Raw genomic sequence first — 21,677 nt, 5'->3', positions numbered from 1 at the left:
AAATAGTGAATCTAATGCGAGCTGAATTATTTCGAACTCGCTCCAGAATTTGATTTAAATAGAGTGCCAGAGGAGACTGTAGCTTTGTTCGGGTTCTTGCTATTTCCGATTCTGACCCGTCCTAGAACTCTGCAGCGCATGCGCAAATGAAAGACTTCTCCATATTTCCTCTTGCGCTTGCGTATCACAGTTACAAGACGGTTCAGAATCGGTTATAAGAAAAACCCAAAGTAAGCTATTATGTTTTTTTCAGCAAAGGAAATGTACAAGGAAATAGTGGGATTAGAGCTTCACATGCGAATCATGAATGCACTCTGTATCGGATATGACTGTGTCGGATATGACGCTGGAATGTATATGTGTGCGACTACTGTAAATATTCTACCTAATTTTCCCTTTTAATAAATATTTGGATTCTTTTTTAACAATGTTTTATTCGCATTTTTAATATAAACAATATATTTACTGCTATTTTGGTGGTATTCCGAATTACCTCATGTTACGTCGACAGAGATTTTTTGCACTTTTTTTTTCATGAGTGAAAAAATTCATTTAAATTACTTTAAACACTTTGAAACTTTGGTATGGCATACAACATATGTAGATCTAAGGGCACCTACTTACTATCTCGATGCGATGCATTCTACGCGCACTTACTCGCCGTTTTAAAACAGTGCTTAGAATGTGCGCGTAGGATGGATCGCGGCGAGCATCGCATCAAGATGACCCACTATATTTGTACCCTAAGGATACCTACATAGCGAAGCATATCAATGCGATGCTCGCCGCGATGCTCACCGCTACGCGCCCTTTTAAACCGTGCTTAAAACGTGTGCCTAGGATGGATCGCGGCGAGCATCGTATCGAGATGCCCCACTATGTTTGTACGCTAAGGCACGCTATTAATTTTATTCAAAATAATCAACATTTAAACTTTTTGCAATTTTTCAACTACTATTCCAAAATACCTTCACTTCCTCCACGAATATCTTTTTTCAAATCAATTTATTCTAGCTATAAGTTTAAAATGATCTGTGTACTGTAGTTAGGATACTTTTGTGGTGCTGCTAGAGCAATTACAAAAATAACCACAAAACAGTGGACGGTAAAAAAATTGACCGGGACTAATTATACATTGAATTATACCGTGCTGGCAACTGTTACTTTTGGGTCGGCATTTACATGTGTGGAAGTAAATCGCATAGGGATCTTATTAAGTCGGAGTGAGAGAAATGTGACGATGTGCTGTTGCGGTGTTGTCGGTACGTCTTTCCCTATAAGTAAAGTAAAATCACGATCGCAAACCGCTTATTTTTAAAAGACTTTTTTTTCAAGACAACTAGATAAAATCATTAGACATGTTTCTGAGCATCTGAAATGGAATTATAAGGATATCGTTAAGGTGTCATTTTTTTTATAACGAGAAAACGTCAGTAATCGCGATAATTTAAAAACTCAACTTTTTAACACATTACAAGCCATAACTGAAGAACCACTTTAGATATTGAAACTTTTTTTTATTTTCAAGATCGGATATTTTACAGTATGTTTACATAAGAAAAATTCGATAAGGTTGTTTTTTCCATTCAAAAATTGTAAACAATCCATCCATTCACTTTTAGAGCATAAGAATTTTCTGCAATCTTGTAATTTTTTTATTGATAAAAAGATTTTCACATACTGTCTACAAAGAAAATACAACAGAAATATTAACAAAGTTCTTGAAAAAACTACAATCTATTATTTCTAATAGATTTCGAGATATCGATTTTTGACTTCAGAGTTCTAATAGCGCGACCACTATCGAACACCCACTCAATTCCACTTATATTTACCAAAAATGCAAGTGTTTCTAGCTTGCACTTAAAAAAATTCAAGCTAAAGGGAAATTACAACAACAATAAAAAACAAATTAAGAATCACGAGACGTAATTAAATCGTGAAGCTGAACGCATGACGTACACCTTTCCCTAGAACTTTAAGTACTGACAGAGGTATTGATTATTGATTTTGTCGACCTGTCAACTGCGACAAATCTGCTATATCCCCTTCCACGTCTCTTAGCGATGTGCACAGTTTCTCGGTTTATTTCATACGTTTGGCAACGTGTTTACTGTCCTCTCTTTGTTCAGTACATTATAAACGCATTGTATTCTTCTTACATACGGAATCTCGACCCAAGACTAACCTTTGCCAGCCTTTAGTATATCTGTAAGCAAATCCAAGTTAAAGCACGCAATTTGTAAACATAGTACCTACCCCTTTACGAAATAAAAAATACTGTTATTTGTTATCGTTTAACTCTCCATAACACGCCGTATCCTGCCGTGTCCCCCATTATGCTCCCCCGCGTAGATCATCGAATCGCTACATTCCGACACCTAATTTGGAGGGATGCTGGGAGGAATTACGATTCAGTGTCGCTACCACCCCTTCGTTGAATCGATTTGCGGTGGAATATACGAACTGTGGAAGGGCGTAAGGGAAGGGGGGGGGTGCAAAAACCGTGCAAACAAATCTTTCAGCGAGCGCTGGCGAGAGAAAATGAGGCACAACCGAGTTTAATTTGGTTTCCATTTTTATCGAAGGCCATTGAACAAACCGCGTTTGTTCCGGAGAAGTTTTCAAATATGTCAAAATTTACTCAAGCTCGCTTCTCGGATTTATTTCGTTCCTACCTTCATTGTATGAAAATTTTACCCAGAATTGTTCTATTTTATAGCAAAAAGAAACAAAATTGGTGTAGGATAAAACTGAATTAGAATATTAACAGAAATCAGTATTATTTGTGGTTTGACCTCTATATTTGAATGTGGTAGACAATGATTCATTCAAAAATGTTTAAAAAAGTGACAGTTTTAAAACAAATGTTATTTATTTCTGTAATCTGTACATTTTCTGTTTCCTCAATAGCCTGCAAATGTTGTGGAATACCACCCAAAATACATACCTTTATGCAAATTCCTAATAATGTTAATGCTTAAATTTATTTAAAAAGAGAAAAAAATTTGACCCTAACCAACAACTGGTATTTAGAGTGGTTTCCAGTAGTTTTGTTAAATTACGAATTAAAAATTTAAAAAAATCGTAACTCCAAAATTACAGTAGCTAGGAAACGCGGTTTTCAAATTAAGATTAGGAATAATATTTGCAACAAAATTTGTAATAACATCAAAATCATTCAAAGTCGCAGTTTTCGAGATATTAACATATTTTAGTATGGGCGGCTATACGTGCCTCCCGGCGCCAATTTTTTTAATATTTATTCTTCACTAGATTTGTAAAATACTTGCGTATCTTAAAAAAATTTTCAGGTAAGAGTTGCTCATTTCTTTCTTATTTCTAGATTGTAATTTTTTGAAAATAAATTAATCTTACCGTCTGGAACTGTCAAAGATGATATCATCTTTCGCAAAGTCGAAAAATATAAAATAATTTAAATTTAGCAAAAGCTTCTCTCCGCACGAAATGCGAAATTAATGATCTTCATAAATCAGATTTTTGGGACAGCTCGGCGACACGTATTCAAAGAAATTAATAAACCGAAATGAATTTTCCATCGATGGGGAAATCTTTTGGACGTTAAAACTGGGGGCCAGCAAGGCTTTATGCTTTTTTTATCATTTATTTTCAAACGGATAATCAGAAAAAAATCAAAGAAAAAATCGGTCTAATAAAATTATCAATCATTTTTGCGAGTAAAATTGAGTTTGATTCCAGTAAAATTCCAGTTTGTTATTCTTAGTCCAATTACTTTAGTTTAAATTTGACAGAAGAGTAAAATAATAGTCCAAGAGCTGGGAGTAAAATGAACTACCTCATAAGTTATCAGAGGTTTGATACTGGAATTGCAATAGTATTGCGTAGCATTACTTAGTATAAAACCGCTCGTCTGCCGAGTCTTTGCGGTCATCGTTACGATATACAGGGTGGTATATATACCGGGTGCGTCTCAAAAGTGGCTCACCCCTATAACTTTTCTATTTTTTTAGTTAAAAAAACGAGATTTGGTATGTTAGTATATGACATAAATTAGGATTGATTGACGTATTCAATTACTTTCGGTCTTTTCCGGTTTCACCGGAAATGACCACAACTTTTGATTTTTAAATGGCATCACCAGTATTTTTTTTACTTTATTCGATAGAAAACGTCACTCTGAATAGAATGACACATCATATGTCAACTTTTGACATTTTCGCATATGGTTATTTGAAATTATAATTTGCGGTTCGTAACGAAAATTTGACTTGAAATACCAAGTGTGTGGTATCAAATTATTCGTAAAAAATGCCTTTTCCAAATATGCTAATGAGCCACCCTCGTTGCATTTGAAAAAAATTGAGTTATGATTAAAAATACGATTTGAGAATTTTCCAACTGGCCAGGACAAGACACTAAAAACATTAGACGATCAAATCTATTTTTCCAAGGCTCCTTGATAAAGAATTAGTATTTTTAACATAACCATGGCACTCCCAATTGAGTTTTAAAATACAATTTTTAATTAAGAAGAATGTCAAAAGTTGACATATGATATATCATAGTCAGAATGACATTTTCTATCGAATAAAGTAAAAAAATACCGAGGGTGCCATTTAAAAATCAAAAGTTGTAGTCATTTCTAGTAAAACAGGAAGTGACGAAAAACAATTGAATACACCAATCAATCCTAATTTATGTCACATACTAACATACCAAATCTCGTTTTTTTATCTGAAAAAATAAAAAAGTTATAGGGGGTGAGCCACTTTTGAGACTCACCCGGTATACAGTGGTAAACAAAATTTTTATAGCACGAAGCATAAGGGAGCAATGAAAATTTTGTTTACAGTATCTTCCGTTTGTGCAAACCGCATGCTTCTATCTTCACTAATAACGGAGGTACTGTATGATTTCAACCAAAATTGAACACTGTATATCGCAAGGTTGATTGATTTTGATAATTCCAGCATCAAACCCCTGGTAACTTATGAGGCAGTTTATTTTACTCCCAGCTCTTGGACTATGGGGGGATATTAGACTATACTAGTGAGCAGAAAACATTATTATCAAGTATAATAAAATTATATAAGAGTTTCTTGCCTTGAACTGCTAATATATAAATTAATTCCAAGCTGTGTTCGACACAGCTTGGAATTAATTTCTATATTAGCAGTTCAAGGCAAGAAACTCTTATATAATTTTATTATATACTTAAAAACTGCAAGAAATTTATTTTCCATTATATTATTATCAAGGTGAAAAAACAATTTAAAAGGTAAGAAATTGTTGCCTGACGGTAACTGTCATTCTATTTCATTACGTGTCAAAGTTATGTTTCTAAATTTACTGTAATACTTTCAAAATTTTTTAGTTTCTGTTGACCAAATTCTAAAAAAAATATGTCGTGTAAAAGCAAAAAATGCAACCCTCCAGGAGGCGGTAGTATCCAGCCGGGTGATGGAAAGACCGCCGAGATGGCCGAACCAGTCCACATTGGACCGGGCGGAGTAAGAACCTGGTACGATCCTAGAATCACCCCGGAAGTATTCGAAGGCATGAAGGAAACCTGGATGGACGACGCCAAAATACAAAAAGTCATGCAACTCTTCCAGGACAACATAGAAAGAGGCCTGAAAAAGGCCACCCACAAAGAAGCAATCGTCAAATGTTTCCCCACATACGTCCAAGACTTACCCAACGGCACGGAAGTAGGTAAATTTTTAGCTCTCGACTTGGGCGGAACTAATTTCAGGGTCCTGCTCGTGGAACTGGACGCGGGAAAGTGCGACATGAAGTCCAAGATATACGCCGTGCCCCAGAATATCATGGTGGGTCCAGGAGCTGTTTTATTCGACCACATAGCCGAGTGCCTGGCGGATTTTGTCCACGAGCATAAGATACAACACGAAGTCCTGCCTTTAGGCTTCACCTTCAGCTTTCCCTTGGAACAGAGAGGTCTATGCGTAGGGATCCTGGAAAGATGGACCAAAGGATTTAACTGTCCAGACGTTATAGGTAAGGATGTAGTCGAACTTCTAAACCAGGCCATCGATAGGAGGGATGACGTGAAAATCGATGTCTGCGCTGTTTTGAATGATACCACGGGTACCTTGATGTCGTGCGCTTGGAAGAACCCCAATTGTCGTATAGGGTTGATCGTGGGCACGGGAAACAACGGCTGCTACGTGGAGAAGCAAAAAAATGCAGAGTTGTTCGACGAGGCGGATATGGGATCTGGAAACGTCATCATCAATTTGGAAATGGGTGCTTTCGGCGATGACGGATGTCTGGACTTTGTTAGGACTGAGGTGGACAGGACTATCGATGATCTTTCGATAAACAGAGGAAGACAGCAGCATGAAAAAATGATATCGGGAATGTACATGGGAGAAATGGTTAGGAGATATATAGTTCAATTTACGGAAAAAGGTCTGATGTTTGGAGGAAAAGCTTCTGATGCTTTAAAGGAACAGTAAGTATTCATACCAGGTATTTTCTAGAAAAAAAAATCTAGAAATATTGTATAAAAATTTTTTTTTTCAAACGTCAAAAGAGTATTAATTTTTGAGACGTGACTGACAATATAACAAAGTCATTTTAACGCCTAGGGATAAAAGTAAAGCACTTTTACGCCTAAGCATAAAAGGGCAAATAGTTATTTTTTTTATACAAGACGATAATGCAATTTGATCGTCGTGTATAAAACAATATTTTTTTCCACAGCGAGTTACGTTTTAAAAAATATTCAGAAATATAGGTACGAGTAGAAAAAATATTGTGCTGGGTTGGCGTTGGTTTCTATGTAATTTGACAAATAAATAAAGCTGTCTCTTCAGTTGTCAGTTATGAGTCAATAGTTTTTAAATCTCTTCCGTGTCGATTGCTGATTGAATTGGAGCCAGAAATGGCTCAAAACAAAATAAGTAAATTACCAATAGATATTCAGGCTGTGGCGACAAACGCCATATCCAAACTACTTTCATTTAAATCCCGAATTACTTATGAAAAGGAATACTAAAATTTTCAAAAATGGAAGCAATTAAAAAAAGTGCGAGAAGAAATAAAGTTTTTAACCTATCCTCGCTGTTAAAGTATCATTTAATCTACCTTTGCGGTTAAAGTATTATTTTATCTACTATTTTTGATAGATAGTAGTAGATAATTTTAACAGTTGCTATGGAAAAAAATATATTATTAAACTGAGATAGTGTCAAACTTAACGAACGTAACCGTAGTTTCTCGATATATAATTACAAACATGGTATGACTTTTAAATATTTTTATACTATTTGGAACGGTTGAAATTGTTTACAGAATTAAGCTTGATTTTCATACATCCATTGTCCGACGATACGATGATACGATATTAATTTTATTGGTTGAATTGAAAGGCTTCGATTGGTTAACCGTTTCTAACCAATCGAAATCTTTAAATTCAACCAATAAAATTAATATCGTATCATCGTATCGTCGGATAACGGATGCATGAAAATCAAGCTTTATTTGTGGCGTTTAAAAAAAGTAGCTTGTTATATTCGGAGTAAAAATGACTTTTTGTGTCTCGGCTGTATGCACAAAACATCCCCCTTTAGAACTTCGTCTGTCATGTTAAGAAATGAAAGTAAATAATAAAGCGCCTCTCGTGTTTGTTCGCACTCAAAAAATTTCAATTAATGCCTGTATATATTTTCAATATATTTTTTAAATTTACATTTTTTTGATTGAAAAGTAGTATATTACATTTAAATGGAATATATTACATAACAATTATGTCAATTACAGGATTACAAGCTTCTTTTCTAACATTTTTTTAAATAAAACGAATTATAAAATTTCAATATATGTCGTTATTTCAATATAATATGTTGTCGTAGGTATGAAAAAAGTAAAATATAAAATGGACAAACATGTAAAACTCGGAAAATAAGTTGGTTATAATAATGGTTTTATAATTCGGAAACTCTCTATTTATTTATCTAGTAATGCTAAAACACTCTATTTTAAAGTAGATTAGAGAAAATAGTATGATTCATTAGCAAGTAATGTAAACATTTACGATCCGGTAAAATTGTGATGTAAGAGGAGGCTTAGCTTGCCTACGGCGCGCGGCGGTTCAGTAGTAGACTGGCCAGCCGGCTGTTGTGTTGTGTTTTGTCATAGAGCTGATATTTGGGGGTTGAGAGTCTTTTGGCTATAAACGTTGCATGTACTGTAAGGCAACGGGTCGTTTGACCGGAAGAAAACCTCTGGTGACGTCTTTCCTTTGAGGTTGGTCTTGAGAGTTTGAGGTCTCCCTTGTCTTCTCGATTGACACGATGCGGCGTTGGGGTAGAAAGACTAGTGAGGTACCCTAATTAGCGTATTCGATTGGGATGCGAATCTGTTTAGCGGCAGAGTTGCGTCCGGAGGAAGCCCCTATACTATTTCAGGTGATACTAGCTAGTTGTTGAAGATTATTAACCAATAGATCCGAATGATATTTGAATTAGATGGAAAATATGGAATGGGATATATTGAATAGAATATATCAGTGGCTAGGGGACGGGTGAGTCTTACTATTTAACTATCAATTTTATCCAGATCAGTAAATGTTTGTTTTGTTATTTTCATGTACAATGAGAGAGTGCTTGCCATTGACCAACTAAATGGATATTTGAGGTGAATTTGCATTGCGAGACCCGGTTGAGTAAGCCCCAGAAATAAGCGATTTTACAAACGCTTACTTACATTGCAATAAAACTTCCACTTTTAGTTTTGCAATCCAAACGCAATATTTCTATTTCACAAAGAAAAATATCCAACAACACTAAAATCACTGAAACTTCCACGGCTGACAACGAAAACTGAAAAATATAACGGCACTTTTTGTTTTGGACCTGCATATCAACATTACGCTGTACTATTATGTATTTGTTGTTGAAATAATATAAAATATCTAATTATAACTCGTAAATTTTAATATTTTAACGTGATTTTAACTACTTTTGACGATAACTAACTTTTTATCAAGATGACATTTTAGACGGCAATTGACATATATGTCATAATATTTGAGTCTTCAATATGTATGTAATATAATTTATTTTTTTTTTAATTTAAAAAAAAAACTTTAATGCAACTTTATACTTAAGAAAACATTTATACATTCATAAAATACAACAAAGTCGAATAATATAGTTTGAAAACAATGAATATTGAATTAAAATTGATAAAGTTAAGCGCGACCCCTTGTGTCAAAATTAGATGATTAAATTTTCGCAATTTTTATACCATTTGATGACCGGTGGCGCCTCTAGTGTTTGTTCGGGCGGTTGATCTTTTACTCCCGCTTATGGCCATTAAAGAAAAAGTTCTAAAGGGGGATGTTTTGTGGCTGTATGTCAAACGTACAGCCTCGCCACAAAGAGTGTAATTTTGACTCCTAATAAAACAATATACCGTATGATCGAAAAAAAAACGGCGTCCAGTTGGCTTGGAAATGACGATCGATGACATTTTCTATATAATTTTACATATAAAATGACAGCGATTTTCATTTCATAACCATCGTAGACGCCGTTTTTATTCGATCATACGGTACTAATTTTTGAAACGTCAGAATAATAATAATTTTTGTGGCGTGATTGGCAATATTTATGAAAATATAATTTTAACGGCCTTGGCAGAAAAGTACGAAAATATATTATTAAACTGACATAAAATGTCAAATTCAACGAGCCTAACCATAGTTTATCGATATATAATTACCTACAAAGTATTACTTTTAAACCTTATTTGGAACGTTTAAAATTGTTTAAAAAATTATTTGTGACATTTGAAAAAATAATAGCATGTTCTATTCGGAGTATAAATTACTTTTTGTGCCGCGCCTGTAATGTGTCAAACGTGCAGCCTCGCAACAGAAAGGATAATTTTTACTCCTAATAAAACAATATACTATAATTACAATTTGACACTGACGAAGTTATCCTCCTCATTATAAATGTATATCGAAACCGTATTTTCAATATTAATATGATTGTGTATGCTGTCAAAGGATTTAATCATCGAAACTGTGAAATTGGTGCAATTTTAATTAATAATCGTTTTTACGGGGGCATTTGGAATCACGTAGTGCTTCGAAATTTAAATAAACGTATTGTGCTTGTCATAAAATTGTTAATTATTCACGTTTGTTATTTCAGAGATCGATTTTCCTGCGCCTTCGTATCAGACATCGAGTCGGACCAGCCCAGACAGTATACAAGGTTGAGAGACATTCTTCGTGAATTAGGTAAGCGATTAATTTTTTTAGTTATCATAGTTTCCTTATCTTATACGTTTCAAAAAACGTGTCATTTTGAGAAGATTCCCCACGTAAGAAACATAGGCCCGATTCAAGGATATTATAAAGATAAGGATAGTTCGATCCCTATACTTCCTATAATGTAAGTTTTTTCACGTCATCTACGGATCGAGTTGAAGTTCGCGCTAAAGATTTTAGACAGTGACAGTTATTTTTGCGTTTGACGGGCGAGTTTGACACAACGAAGTGCGGCGGATGATAAATCTAGAGGGGACAAAACCGTTTTGTTAGAAATAAACCAAATAAATAGTCTATAAAAAGAATAACTTTGAATTTTGACCGTTATTTTTTACCAACATGGCATATATAAAATCCCTCTGTCAAAAAAGTTACTGATATTCTTTAAATTGAGTGCCTGAACGAATCAGATAGGTAACTCTTTTTACTTTCGTGAAATAGAAAAGGAAAATAATAAAACAAGTGACAGTTCTTCCTCTTCTCGCAAAAATCAGTACGAAATGTCACAATTCACAAAAGAAAAATGTCATCAGCTTTTGACATTTCTAAATATCAGACCAATTCCGTTTCTAATAGAACAGCCACGGAGCGAGATTTATGACGTCACGCTAGTTAGATACTACGGATTAATAAATATGTTGTAGGATACATGGAAAACATAATTATTCCTCGTATTTTTGGTTTGTATTTTAAAAATGATATAGTTTACATGAAATATACATAATATACAGTTAATAAATACAATATAATATATTTTTTGTTTTTACCCTTGGCTTTAGGTCGTTGGGGTTGCAAAGATGTTTCTAGATTGTGTTCATTATTTTATTTTATGACATCATTTTGTTCATTATTTTATTTTATGAATGATATTTTGGCCATAAAATAAAATAATGAACAAAATCTAGAAATATCTTTGCAACCCAACGACCTAAAGCCAAGAGTAAAAACAAAAAATATATAGTATACAGGTCAAAGAAACGAAACAAAAAAAATACAATATAATATATACCTATTTATAGTAATAAATTTGATAAAATTTAGTACTATAAATTACCAAAAACTTTGGTAAATAAACTATGAACCATACAAATGCAGCAAATGTTTTACAATATACAAATAATGAATAGGTGGTACATAAGATAATGGCTAAAATGCAAAATATATTTTAAATTTTGGGGTTTGAAAATCGATCTAATTTAACAAAAACCATTCGATATCTACTAATAGTGATGTATTATTATTTGCATTCACAAAATTTATATGTATATTTTGCTTTTGCAAGTATCAATGTTCGAAAAATTATATTTGCAAATAATACAATATCGCTGTCATTTTATATGTAAAATTATTCTAACATTTTTGATTTTCTTGGGATTTAGGTTCGGGAAAAACGCTGATTAAGTTTTCATTTTGTTTTTCATTATTTTTATTTGGTTTAAAACAACGTTTCGGCTAACATTATAGCCTTCATCTATATATGAAAAAAATAGTGTCGAATATAATCAAAAAAATTACATATCAAATATTCACACCATACACCACATAATGTTTACTGCAATTAATAAACTAATATAAAATTGTCAAGAGATGACCACATATTTTTTTAAATTATTATTCTTAACACTAAAACTATCTATATTGATTATGGAGTACGATTTCAGCCATATTTATTACTATAAATAGGTATATATATTGTATTTATTAACTGTATATTATGTATATTTCATGTAAACTATATCATTTTTAAAATACAAACCAAAGATACGAAGAATAATTATGTTTTCCATGTATTCTACAACATATTTATTAATCCGTAGTATCTAACTAGCGTGACGTCATAAATCTCGCTCCGAGGCTGTTCTGTTAGAGACGGCATTGCGTCAGCATGGCCGCAAGTTGCTAACCTAATAAAATTAACACTAGAAAAGCCCGCGGGAACTCTCAAATCCAAAATTATTCGTTTTACAGACTATAGTAGACATTCCAATTGTTATAAAAATGGGTGAATTATTTTTTGCTCGTATATTTGTATTTCTATACAATAACACAGGTAGTCACAGTCACAGGGAGTTCGAGGTTAACTCGAGGTCTCAGGGAGCTCGAGGTTTCAATCGAATAGTATAAAAACGAAACAAAAGACTCGTTAAATGGTAATTAAAGAGCATTCAAAAGAAGAATTGGGTTTTACAAGTACTATGAACTTTAGGGATAGTGGGAGTAAGGATGCTGCTGTAATTGTTGAAACCTTAACTGAAACTCCATCGAAAGGCACTGAGTTTAAAAAATTAATAGCTGCCCATACACAGAAAGGCCCGGCCTCAAGGCCAAGTCCGAATAAGGCTGGACCTTTCCGCGGATGGGCAGCTGATGAATACACCAATAGTGTCAGTTCGGAAATCTTTTTCAAGACAAAAACATCCAAATGATGTTCTAGTTAAATAAAGCACGACGATATGCTAAAGCCTTTTTTACTTTCTGATAATTTCCAATAAAACTAACTGATTATTACTAGTATTAACAAAAGTTTAAAAAATTGTCTTAGATACTAAATACATATGAATTTACAATTACCGAGTGTTAAAATTAAATATCTATCTTATTTACTTTTAAATAAAATAGAATTTGTTTTTTCAAAATAATATAGAATTTCTTAAAATAAAATATACAGGGTGTCACAAGATTACAAAGTAATTAAAAATAACAGCTAAATGCAGTTTTTTGTAAGTATTTCACCTGATATTATAATTTTATTTATTTGACAAGAGTTTACAGTACGGGTTTTGTGTGTGTTTCTTCTAAGTGTTTTTAGAGATTCAAATGATATGGAGAAATTTCATTTGAATCTTTAAACCGTTCTGCTTCCTAAGTGTCAACCAACTTAAAGCGGAACTCAAGAACCATCCGTAACCCGGAATGGGAATTTTCCAAGTGTCTTGGAAGTGGAATTCTCCAAGAAATTTCTCAGGACTTACGACGGAGAAACATCAGATTTTCATTCGTTTAATGAAGAACAATTTTCGTATTGTCACAGGGTTTTTAACAGGGCAGTGTCTCTTAATAAACTAAATGAACTTTGAATCATCAAAAAATATAAAATTTTAGCGGAGTTATTAAACAATATGTCCTATCAATCAATGATACTAGAAATATTTAGAAAAATTGATTTTTCGGTGAATTTTGGGGTTACAATTTTATAATTTAAAATACTCCCCAAAAGGTACACAATCCACCTAAAAAGTCATGGTCGCGGTTACGCCGAGAGTTGGGCCTTTTCGTGTCCTTATTTACTGGAAAAATATTCGAAATAAAATCTATTTAAATATTACGAATTTAATCACGACAAGCCAATAAGGACAATTTTCATTGTGTATATTGTAAATACGTTGTGTACAGGGTGGTCGAAATTGGTCTGTTTTAACAGAGAAAACCTATTTCCTGACTAGATAGAGCAAAACCGACATAGATGTCATGGGCTCGATTTCAGAGACATGTTTACTGGCGCAAACCGCCTGTTGATATTTTCACTGCCAACGGGGACTTTTTGAATTTTTTACCATTTGAAAAGTTGCCCATAACTTTTGTATTTCGCGGAATAATAAAATTCTGTAAAAACGTTCTTAAGGCACTTAATTAAGCACAATTCAGTGGCGTGGTCAGTTTTTTTCTATGCTTGCTCTTTTTGTCAGAAATGATAAAAAATATAATTTTTTAAATGGAAATCATAGTTGGCTATGAACTTAAAAAAATGCTGGCATTTAACCCTTTCCAACGATATAAAGTTATGTGTATTTATTTCTAAGAATGAGAGAAATATTAGGTTTTTTTTATCTTTGTATCGAAGCGGGCTTTGATTCTGTGTTGACCTAGTTGCCTAATTATTTTTTGTCACAATTTAATATTCTATATTTTTATTTATCTGCATAATTAAAGCCTTTTGAAAAGGTAAATTAACATTCTATATTAGTATAACCAATTATAATTAAAACGCCAGGGTTATAACTGAACAAATTAAATGGGGAATTTAGAGAGTATTGGATTGGAAAAAGGGGCCCCATATATTGGCCTGCTAGGTCCTGTGATTTAACTAACCCCTTTGGACTTTTTTATGGGGGAAATTAAAAGACCTTATATATAAGGGAAGAACCATATTTTTAAAGAACATCTTTGATGGCTTTTTTAAGAAAACCATATTTGTCACTCAAAACATACGTTTTTTAGTTTTGTTCATTGTTTATTGTATCGATTTCAATTGTAATTACTAATGCTAATATAGAATGTTAATTTACTTTTTCAAAAGCCTTTAATTATGCAGATAAATAATAATATAGTATATAAAGTGTGATAAAAATAACTAGGCAAATAGGTCAACACAAAATCTAGGCCCGCTTCGATATAAAAATAAAAAACCTAATATTTCTCTCATTCTTAGAAATAGATACTCATAACTTTATATCGTTGGAAAGGGTTAAACGCCACAGTTTTTTTAAGTTCATAGCCAACTATGATTTCCATTTAAAAAATTATATTTTTTATTATTTCTGACAAAAAGGACAAACATAGAAAAAAACTAATTACGCCTCTTGATTGTGCTTAAAAAAGTGCTTTAAGAACGTTTTTACAGAATTTTATTATTCCGCGAAATAAAAAAGTTATGGACAATTTTCAAAATGGCAAAAAATTCAAAAAGACCCCGTATCTGAGTTGGCAGTGAAAATATCAACAGGCGGTTTACGTCATTAAAAATATCTCAGAAATCGAGCCCATGACATCTCTGTCGGTTTTGCTCCATATAGTCAGGAAATAGGGTTTCTCTGTTAAAACAGACCAATTTCGACCACCCTGTACATCGTACGTCATCCTTTCATATTTCAGATTTATCTCACGGCTCTGAACAAGACTGCATAAATGTACGATACATTTGCGAGTGTTTATCTAGAAGATCTGCACATCTCATATCTGCTGCCATGGTGGTACTTTTGCATAGAATGGGAGAGTCCAATGTGACTATTGGAGTTGACGGATCGGTGTATAAGCACCATCCTCATTTTAGGTACCACCATTTGTTTTTTTTCCTAAATGAAACTAAGAAGGAATTAGTATTGTAAAAGTTAATATTTTGGAGCTTATCCAAATATCTCTTATATCGTATTTTCCAATATTCCAATGATTAGGCTCGTATATGAGAAACCGTGTCCAATAATTTTCTTTCACAGATTTACCCAAACATGTTTTTGTTTCTTTTGAGCTTTCCCAAATACCCACGATTTTTTTTCTATATGCTAATTCCCAAGTAGCATTTTCACGACTTGCGACCACATGTTTACTAAACACAACGTTGGATTAGTTACAAAAAATAGTTAGCTCCGTACCTTGGGTATTAAAATAAATGTAAACGTTGTTGTAACGTTGTGCCGACGTTGAACTAGTTCTACAACAAAGTAAAAGCTTCTGCGACGTCGAATAAACGTTGTCTTGTAACCTTTCTTGCTTAAGTGATCTTTAGGTGATTCGGACAACGTAGTTACAATGTTGGGCAATAAAGAGTTTTCCGACGTCACTTTCAGGACCTATTGCAACGTTATGCAAACGTCGTCTGTTTTACTAATTCCAACGTTGTTTAGATTTCCTTATTTTTAAGTTGGTAGGACGCCGAGCCACTACCTTTTTGCGACTGTATTGAACCATAACCTTAAATCTTAAATTTTCACTTCATTGTTCTGTTCAGTCAGACAGTTCAGTGCTGTTTTTGTTTTTATAAAAAAAAAAAAATAATTAAAATGGGACATAAGAAAGGTACATATAAAACTAAATTTAAATATACATCGACATATTACCGATACTTTATCCACTCCCTCGTTTATTTAGAATATAGAGGGCGGCATAAGCTAGACTCTAGGATGACTAAATTAGGCAATCTTGCGACTAGTATACTATCTGTTAAGGCTGAACTGCGACTTTATTAGTCCAGGGTATGCGACTACTCAAACTACTCCATCTTAATCTCCAAAACAACAAAGTGAAAGCCGCTATGTTTTTGAATAAGAAAATGTTTCGTTCCTAATATAGCAATTCCTGCTTTTTGAATACATTAACTTGAAATATTTGACCCTAAACAACACGCGAAAACATTCAAACGACAAAAGAATTCAAGAAATTTTTTAAAACTTGTTTAATTTTAAAGCCCATTAGTATTTTTCAAAGTAGAAACAATACATTTATCAATGAAGTTGTTTGTGTTTAACTTTTTTGCCTTGGGTAACGAGTTACAGAGTCGGTTAAAGTGTTTCAATATTTATGATCTTCAAACATCCTCCACACTTAAATACCTTTGTTTTGTTTTCCTTCACTGCCATCTGGCATATGCCTCTAACTAAATCATAAAAATAATATTTTTACTATAATTATCTCAATTTAGGAAAAAACGCGACTTAAACGCCATATTATTATAGTTTTGTATTTCTGTGAATTAGGATTTTAAACAACGTTGCAGTTTGTACTAAATTAGGCTGCTAGCCAACGTCGGTATCCAACGTCGTTTCGACCCAAAAATTATTCTCCAAACTAGTGCAGACTAGGGTTGGCACGAGGTTGTGCCGACGTTGCGCCCCGAGGTTTGATCGCGTGACACAACGTTGTCCCGACGTCCAAATGCTGCTTGGGTTACTGGCAACAAAGAATAATCATAATAATATACTTTTTCCAAACGTCACAAAAGTATTCATTTTTGCGACGTGATTGACAATATAAAAAAGTCATTTTAACGCCTAGGCTCTAGGCATAAAAGTAAAGCAGCTTTTACGCCTAAACATAAAAGTACGAAAATATATTATTATATTGACATAAAGTGTCAAATTCAACGAGCGTAACCATAGAACGTAACCAATATATAATGACTTAACAAAGTATTACTTTTAAATACGTTTAAAATTGATTAAAGCTTGATTTTCATGCATACGTTGATACGATATTAATTTTATTGGTAGAATTTAAAGACTTTTGGTCGGTTAGAAGATAACGCAGTTTTTAAATTTATTGCATTTTCATGCCCCCGTTTATGGAATATACGTTGGTGTTATTTTATATTTTCCTTTGAATAAGAAGACTAAGGAAGGAGCATATCAAAAATCTTAGGTCCACCGCGATGGGCCTCAAATATGGCGGACTTAAATTCCGGTTTATCAGTGCCGTTCTAATTTTATTTAAAAAATGTAAAACTATGATGTAGGGTAGACGTGTGGTAGACTCTATAATTTTTTATTTATTTTACGTTGTGAATAAATGTTGGTAGTTATTAAAATTGTTATAAAAATATAAAATTCTAATAAAAATATATAAGTTATAATAATTATTTATAACCATAAACATCCGATACGCTACTGAAGCAGGTAAGTCAAATTGACGTATCTAAATTCTTTGACATCTAATCTTTGACAAGTAGTAAATAAAAGCAAAAATGCAAGAAAATTAAATCATTAGTTAATTTAAGTGAATTTCATAAATGATCGGTTTATTACACGTATGTATATTATATAGTCACTTACTAGCGAAAAGTTGTTCCATTATTTCACTCAATTTTTGCCGAGATCTACCGCACGCTACATAACCAACTATTTTAGAGTCTTTTTCGAAAATCGCGATAGTGTCACTGTTATTTTAAGTTCTGCCACAATTTCCATCTCGATTTACTACCTTTAAAAAAATAAGCTCCGTAAAGACTGACAATTCCACAAAATTTCAAATCAAATTCAAATGTGTCAAATGAATCGTCAAACAGAACTGTCAAGGATTCCCACTAGGGTGGGTCGAAAATTTGAATTTTGAAAATTTGCTTTGGAATAGTGCGGAAAAGTTGCGTCTTGTTATTCCAATAAAAATGTTTATTACCGGTTTTTGAATTGTAGTGCGTCTTCTAGCCCCTACCAGAACTCAAAAATTTCCAAAATTTTGAAAAATTTATTCATGAAATTTTGATTTGGAATAGAGCGCAAAATTTTTCTTACCTGATTCCAACAAAAATATTTATTTACAGTTTTTTTATTACATTACTTCTTCTGCCCCCTACCGGATCGGAATCTTTAAGAGAAAATAAAAATTCATTTTTTTTATGGAAAAAGGTGTATTATCTACGTTATAATTTGTACCTTTTAAATTATTAGCTTAAAAATTAGGAAGAACAAATAAGAAACGTCATTATTTAAGGTAATAAAAAAATTATAACAAATAAATTTACTGTAAAAAGTCCTTTTTGCTTTCAAAGTTGGGCATTAATTTACGAGATTCCAATCTTGTTTTTATAAATCCATCCCTCTTTTTGGAACCAATTACTGATAACGAAGCTTCTGTAACCAACTTCACGCATTTTTCCACCGCTTGGGTGTGACAAGGATAATGTGGAGTCTCAAAATTTTTGTTCTGTATTTCTTTTATTATTTGTTTTAATTTTTCAACTTCTACGTTACGAAGTAGAGGGGGCGAAGTTCTTGTGATGTTGTGCCAGTCTATTAAATTGGTATAGTCATCTGCATCCAGATTTAGTTGCGGTATTATAAATGGACGAATTTCTCCTTGATCTTCCCTCCCCATTGCCAGCTCTCTAATGTAGAGGCGGGGGTCACTTATCATTTATCATACATATTAACATGTTTTCTGGGTGTGCAAAAAAGGCATTGCGTTGTATGAGTGGACCTATAATTGCTCGCAAATCATCCCTTAAATATCGTGTTAGTTGAATGGTTTGCCAAACATGTTTTGCACCATTTTCACAAGATGGGTTCGATTTAATTATAAACCACATCGGCGCATAAACTCTTAATATAAAAGTTGTCAAATCTTTTAAATTTGAGTTGAGATTTGAAATGGGGTTTTCGGTGGCAATATACAGCCGTAATAGTCGGTTTGCCAAAGTAAGCCATTGGGAATGACTGATTTTTCCTGGATTTTGGTTCGCTAAATTGTCCAGAGGGTATTGCACGGCAAATTTTGTACAGATACATCTGATCCGTACTTAAGTCACAAGAATCTAGTTCGGGTAATTTACAGTCAATAACTTCAAATTGAATAACTATTAAATTTTCACACACATTGAACTAACAACTTACCCATTGACCCTGCAAACGTCTTGGGGCCGGTTGTTCGGCCATCAATATGCTGAAAAAAGATGTCGCAATGGTAATTCATTTCCATGATGCTGGCAGATAAATCGTTGTAAAGGACGTCCTAGCTTCACTTCAAGTAGAGAAATGGTCCCGTTTTTTTATCCTGTGTTGACTACTGTTCCATCACACCCCACTGCTAGTAAGCCTGACAATTCATGGTCATTTTTTTGTAAGAAGTCAACTATACTTCGAACTAGGTCTTTTGCTGATCCTGAAGAAGGCGTTGTATGCCCTAGAAACTCTGAGCCTGGCTCTTGTACCAAAGTTCTTCAACTAACGTTTTTCTATGAGATCTCTCATCCTTTTTTTCAATAATCAAAGTTTTGTCTTTCCGACCGTCAAAGTAAATTGCATTTATCGGTTGATATTTTAAGGAACCTTCAAGTTTATTTCTAACATTTTCTCTAGCTCTTCTTAACTTATTTTTGTCTATTACTTGCACTGAACTGTCTTTTGTTACAATCCCAACATCTTGTAAAACAGCGGTAGCTACCGCTGCTGCCAGATCTGTCTGATAATCCATATCTGTCACATACTTTAGCAAGTGTAGGTAGTTGAAGTGTATTTTCGGTAGTTTGCATTTTAGTTACGCATGGGGTTAGTTTAAAATGTTATGATTTATTAAGAGTAGGGGGCAGAAGGCGTAATGTAATAAAAAAAACGTAAATACATATCTTGTTAGGAATAATAAAAGAAAATTTTTGAGAGGTATTCCAAATCAGAAAACCAAAATTTGATTTTTAAAATTTTCGGACATTTTCAAGTTCTGGTAGGGGGCAGAAGACGTTTTACAATTGAAAAACTCATAATACTCATTTTTATTGGAATAACAAAAGGCAACTTTTTCGCACTATTCCAAAACAAATATCCAAAATTTTTGAAAAAAACGCTTTTTCGGCCCACCCTAATCCCCACCCTAGAGTCCTTTTACCGCCCACCATGGGTGAATACATGGATAGCATTATGCTCCTTCCTTAGTTATCTTATTCAAAGATATTTTCGTTTCCATAACGAGTTTGCTATTTTACTTATATTTTTATTAAGGTTAGATTAAATTTGTCAAAACGTCCGTTATCGTATGAACGGATCCGTTGACGGGCTGCAGTAAAATATTTACGGATGAAAAGTGGCGCGAAAACGTTATGACCAATCAGAGCACCGTAGGACCATCGTATCAACGTATAACGGATGCATGAAAATCAAGTTTAAATATTATTTGTGACGTTTGAAAAAAATAGCATGTTCTATTCGGAGTAAAAATGACATTTTGTATCTTGCCTGTACGTCAAACGTCAAACAGCGTCGCCACAAGATGTATCATTTTTACTACTAATAAAACAATATACTATTATACTTATTTTCATAAACAAGGTAAAAATGCATTATTTAACTTTTTAACGTAGACGTTAACAACTGCTCATAAATGAGAAACCTTGTAAAACACTCAAAAATGCAGGACACCTTGTACAATAGAGCTGAATATTGTGCAAAAATGGACAAAAAACTTTAATGTCAGTTTCAGACAGTCACTGAAAAGAAACATAAAGTTAAGTTTCAAGTTTTAACCATTAATATTGATATTTTAGGAGGCTTATGATCCAGAAAATGAGCGAACTAGTCCGACCTGGAATTTCTTTTGACATCATGTTGTCTGAGGACGGAAGTGGAAGAGGCGCTGCTTTGGTAGCAGCTGTAGCTGCCAGGAAAAAAGCTGAAACAGGGAAATAATAATAAGTAATTTTATGTGCTTTTATGAACATTTATTTAAACATTCAACTGTAATCATACCAATCAGAATTAAAAATTAAAAATTCATATTCAAATTCAACGTATATTTTTCTTTAATAACAGTAGGTATAGTAAACGCCACGAATGTTTGGGAGTGATTCGTCGCTTGATGAAGTTAGAATCGACACGCGCGCTATCATTTTTACATTAAAAACGTAAATTTTTACCCAAGACGTAGGTTTTTAAAGGCCCGGTCTAATCATCTACCTGTTCGCGTTTCTTTGATTGATTCGTTTTTGTGCGTCAGTCCATTGGTGTGCTTGCAGTGCGACCAATGGGGCATTCCAGTTTATATTTATAACCAAATATATGTTTTGACAAGACTTGAAACACCACGGCACTGGAATTAAGTTTTATGTGACCTTGAACAGATTAGTTCACATGGTAACGAACGATGACCATGGTCACTCCCAAATATTCGTGGCGTTTACTATATATTGTTTTAT

At 33.3% G+C, this 21,677-nt stretch overlaps 1 protein-coding gene across 1 annotated transcript; it reads left to right on the top strand.

Moving 5' to 3' along the window:
* The first annotated feature begins 5,281 nt into the window (after positions 1-5,281).
* Positions 5,282-21,271, top strand: LOC115886799 (hexokinase type 2-like). The gene is made up of 4 exons (XM_030906090.1): positions 5,282-6,457; positions 10,170-10,258; positions 15,161-15,338; positions 21,030-21,271. Exons 1-4 carry the CDS (start codon positions 5,385-5,387, stop codon positions 21,169-21,171), a joined length of 1,482 nt encoding a protein of 493 aa, XP_030761950.1. The 5' UTR covers positions 5,282-5,384; the 3' UTR covers positions 21,172-21,271.
* The last annotated feature ends 406 nt before the right edge of the window (positions 21,272-21,677 follow it).

The sequence above is a fragment of the Sitophilus oryzae genome, unplaced genomic scaffold, assembly GCF_002938485.1.
Source record: "Sitophilus oryzae breed Bouriz unplaced genomic scaffold, Soryzae_2.0 scaffold_497_pilon_pilon, whole genome shotgun sequence".
NCBI classification, from domain to species: Eukaryota; Metazoa; Arthropoda; class Insecta; order Coleoptera; family Curculionidae; genus Sitophilus; species Sitophilus oryzae.
This window is presented reverse-complemented; position numbering and strand designations above follow the sequence as displayed.

Bases quoted from the DNA above. Each gene is read 5' to 3' on its own strand.
- LOC115886799 (XM_030906090.1), top strand. From the start codon at position 5,385: ATGTCGTGTAAAAGCAAAAAATGCAACCCTCCAGGAGGCGGTAGTATC. The intron at 6,458-10,169 runs GTAAGTATTCAT...TTGTTATTTCAG, and splicing joins TCTGATGCTTTAAAGGAACA to AGATCGATTTTCCTGCGCCT. The intron at 10,259-15,160 runs GTAAGCGATTAA...TTCATATTTCAG, and splicing joins AGACATTCTTCGTGAATTAG to ATTTATCTCACGGCTCTGAA.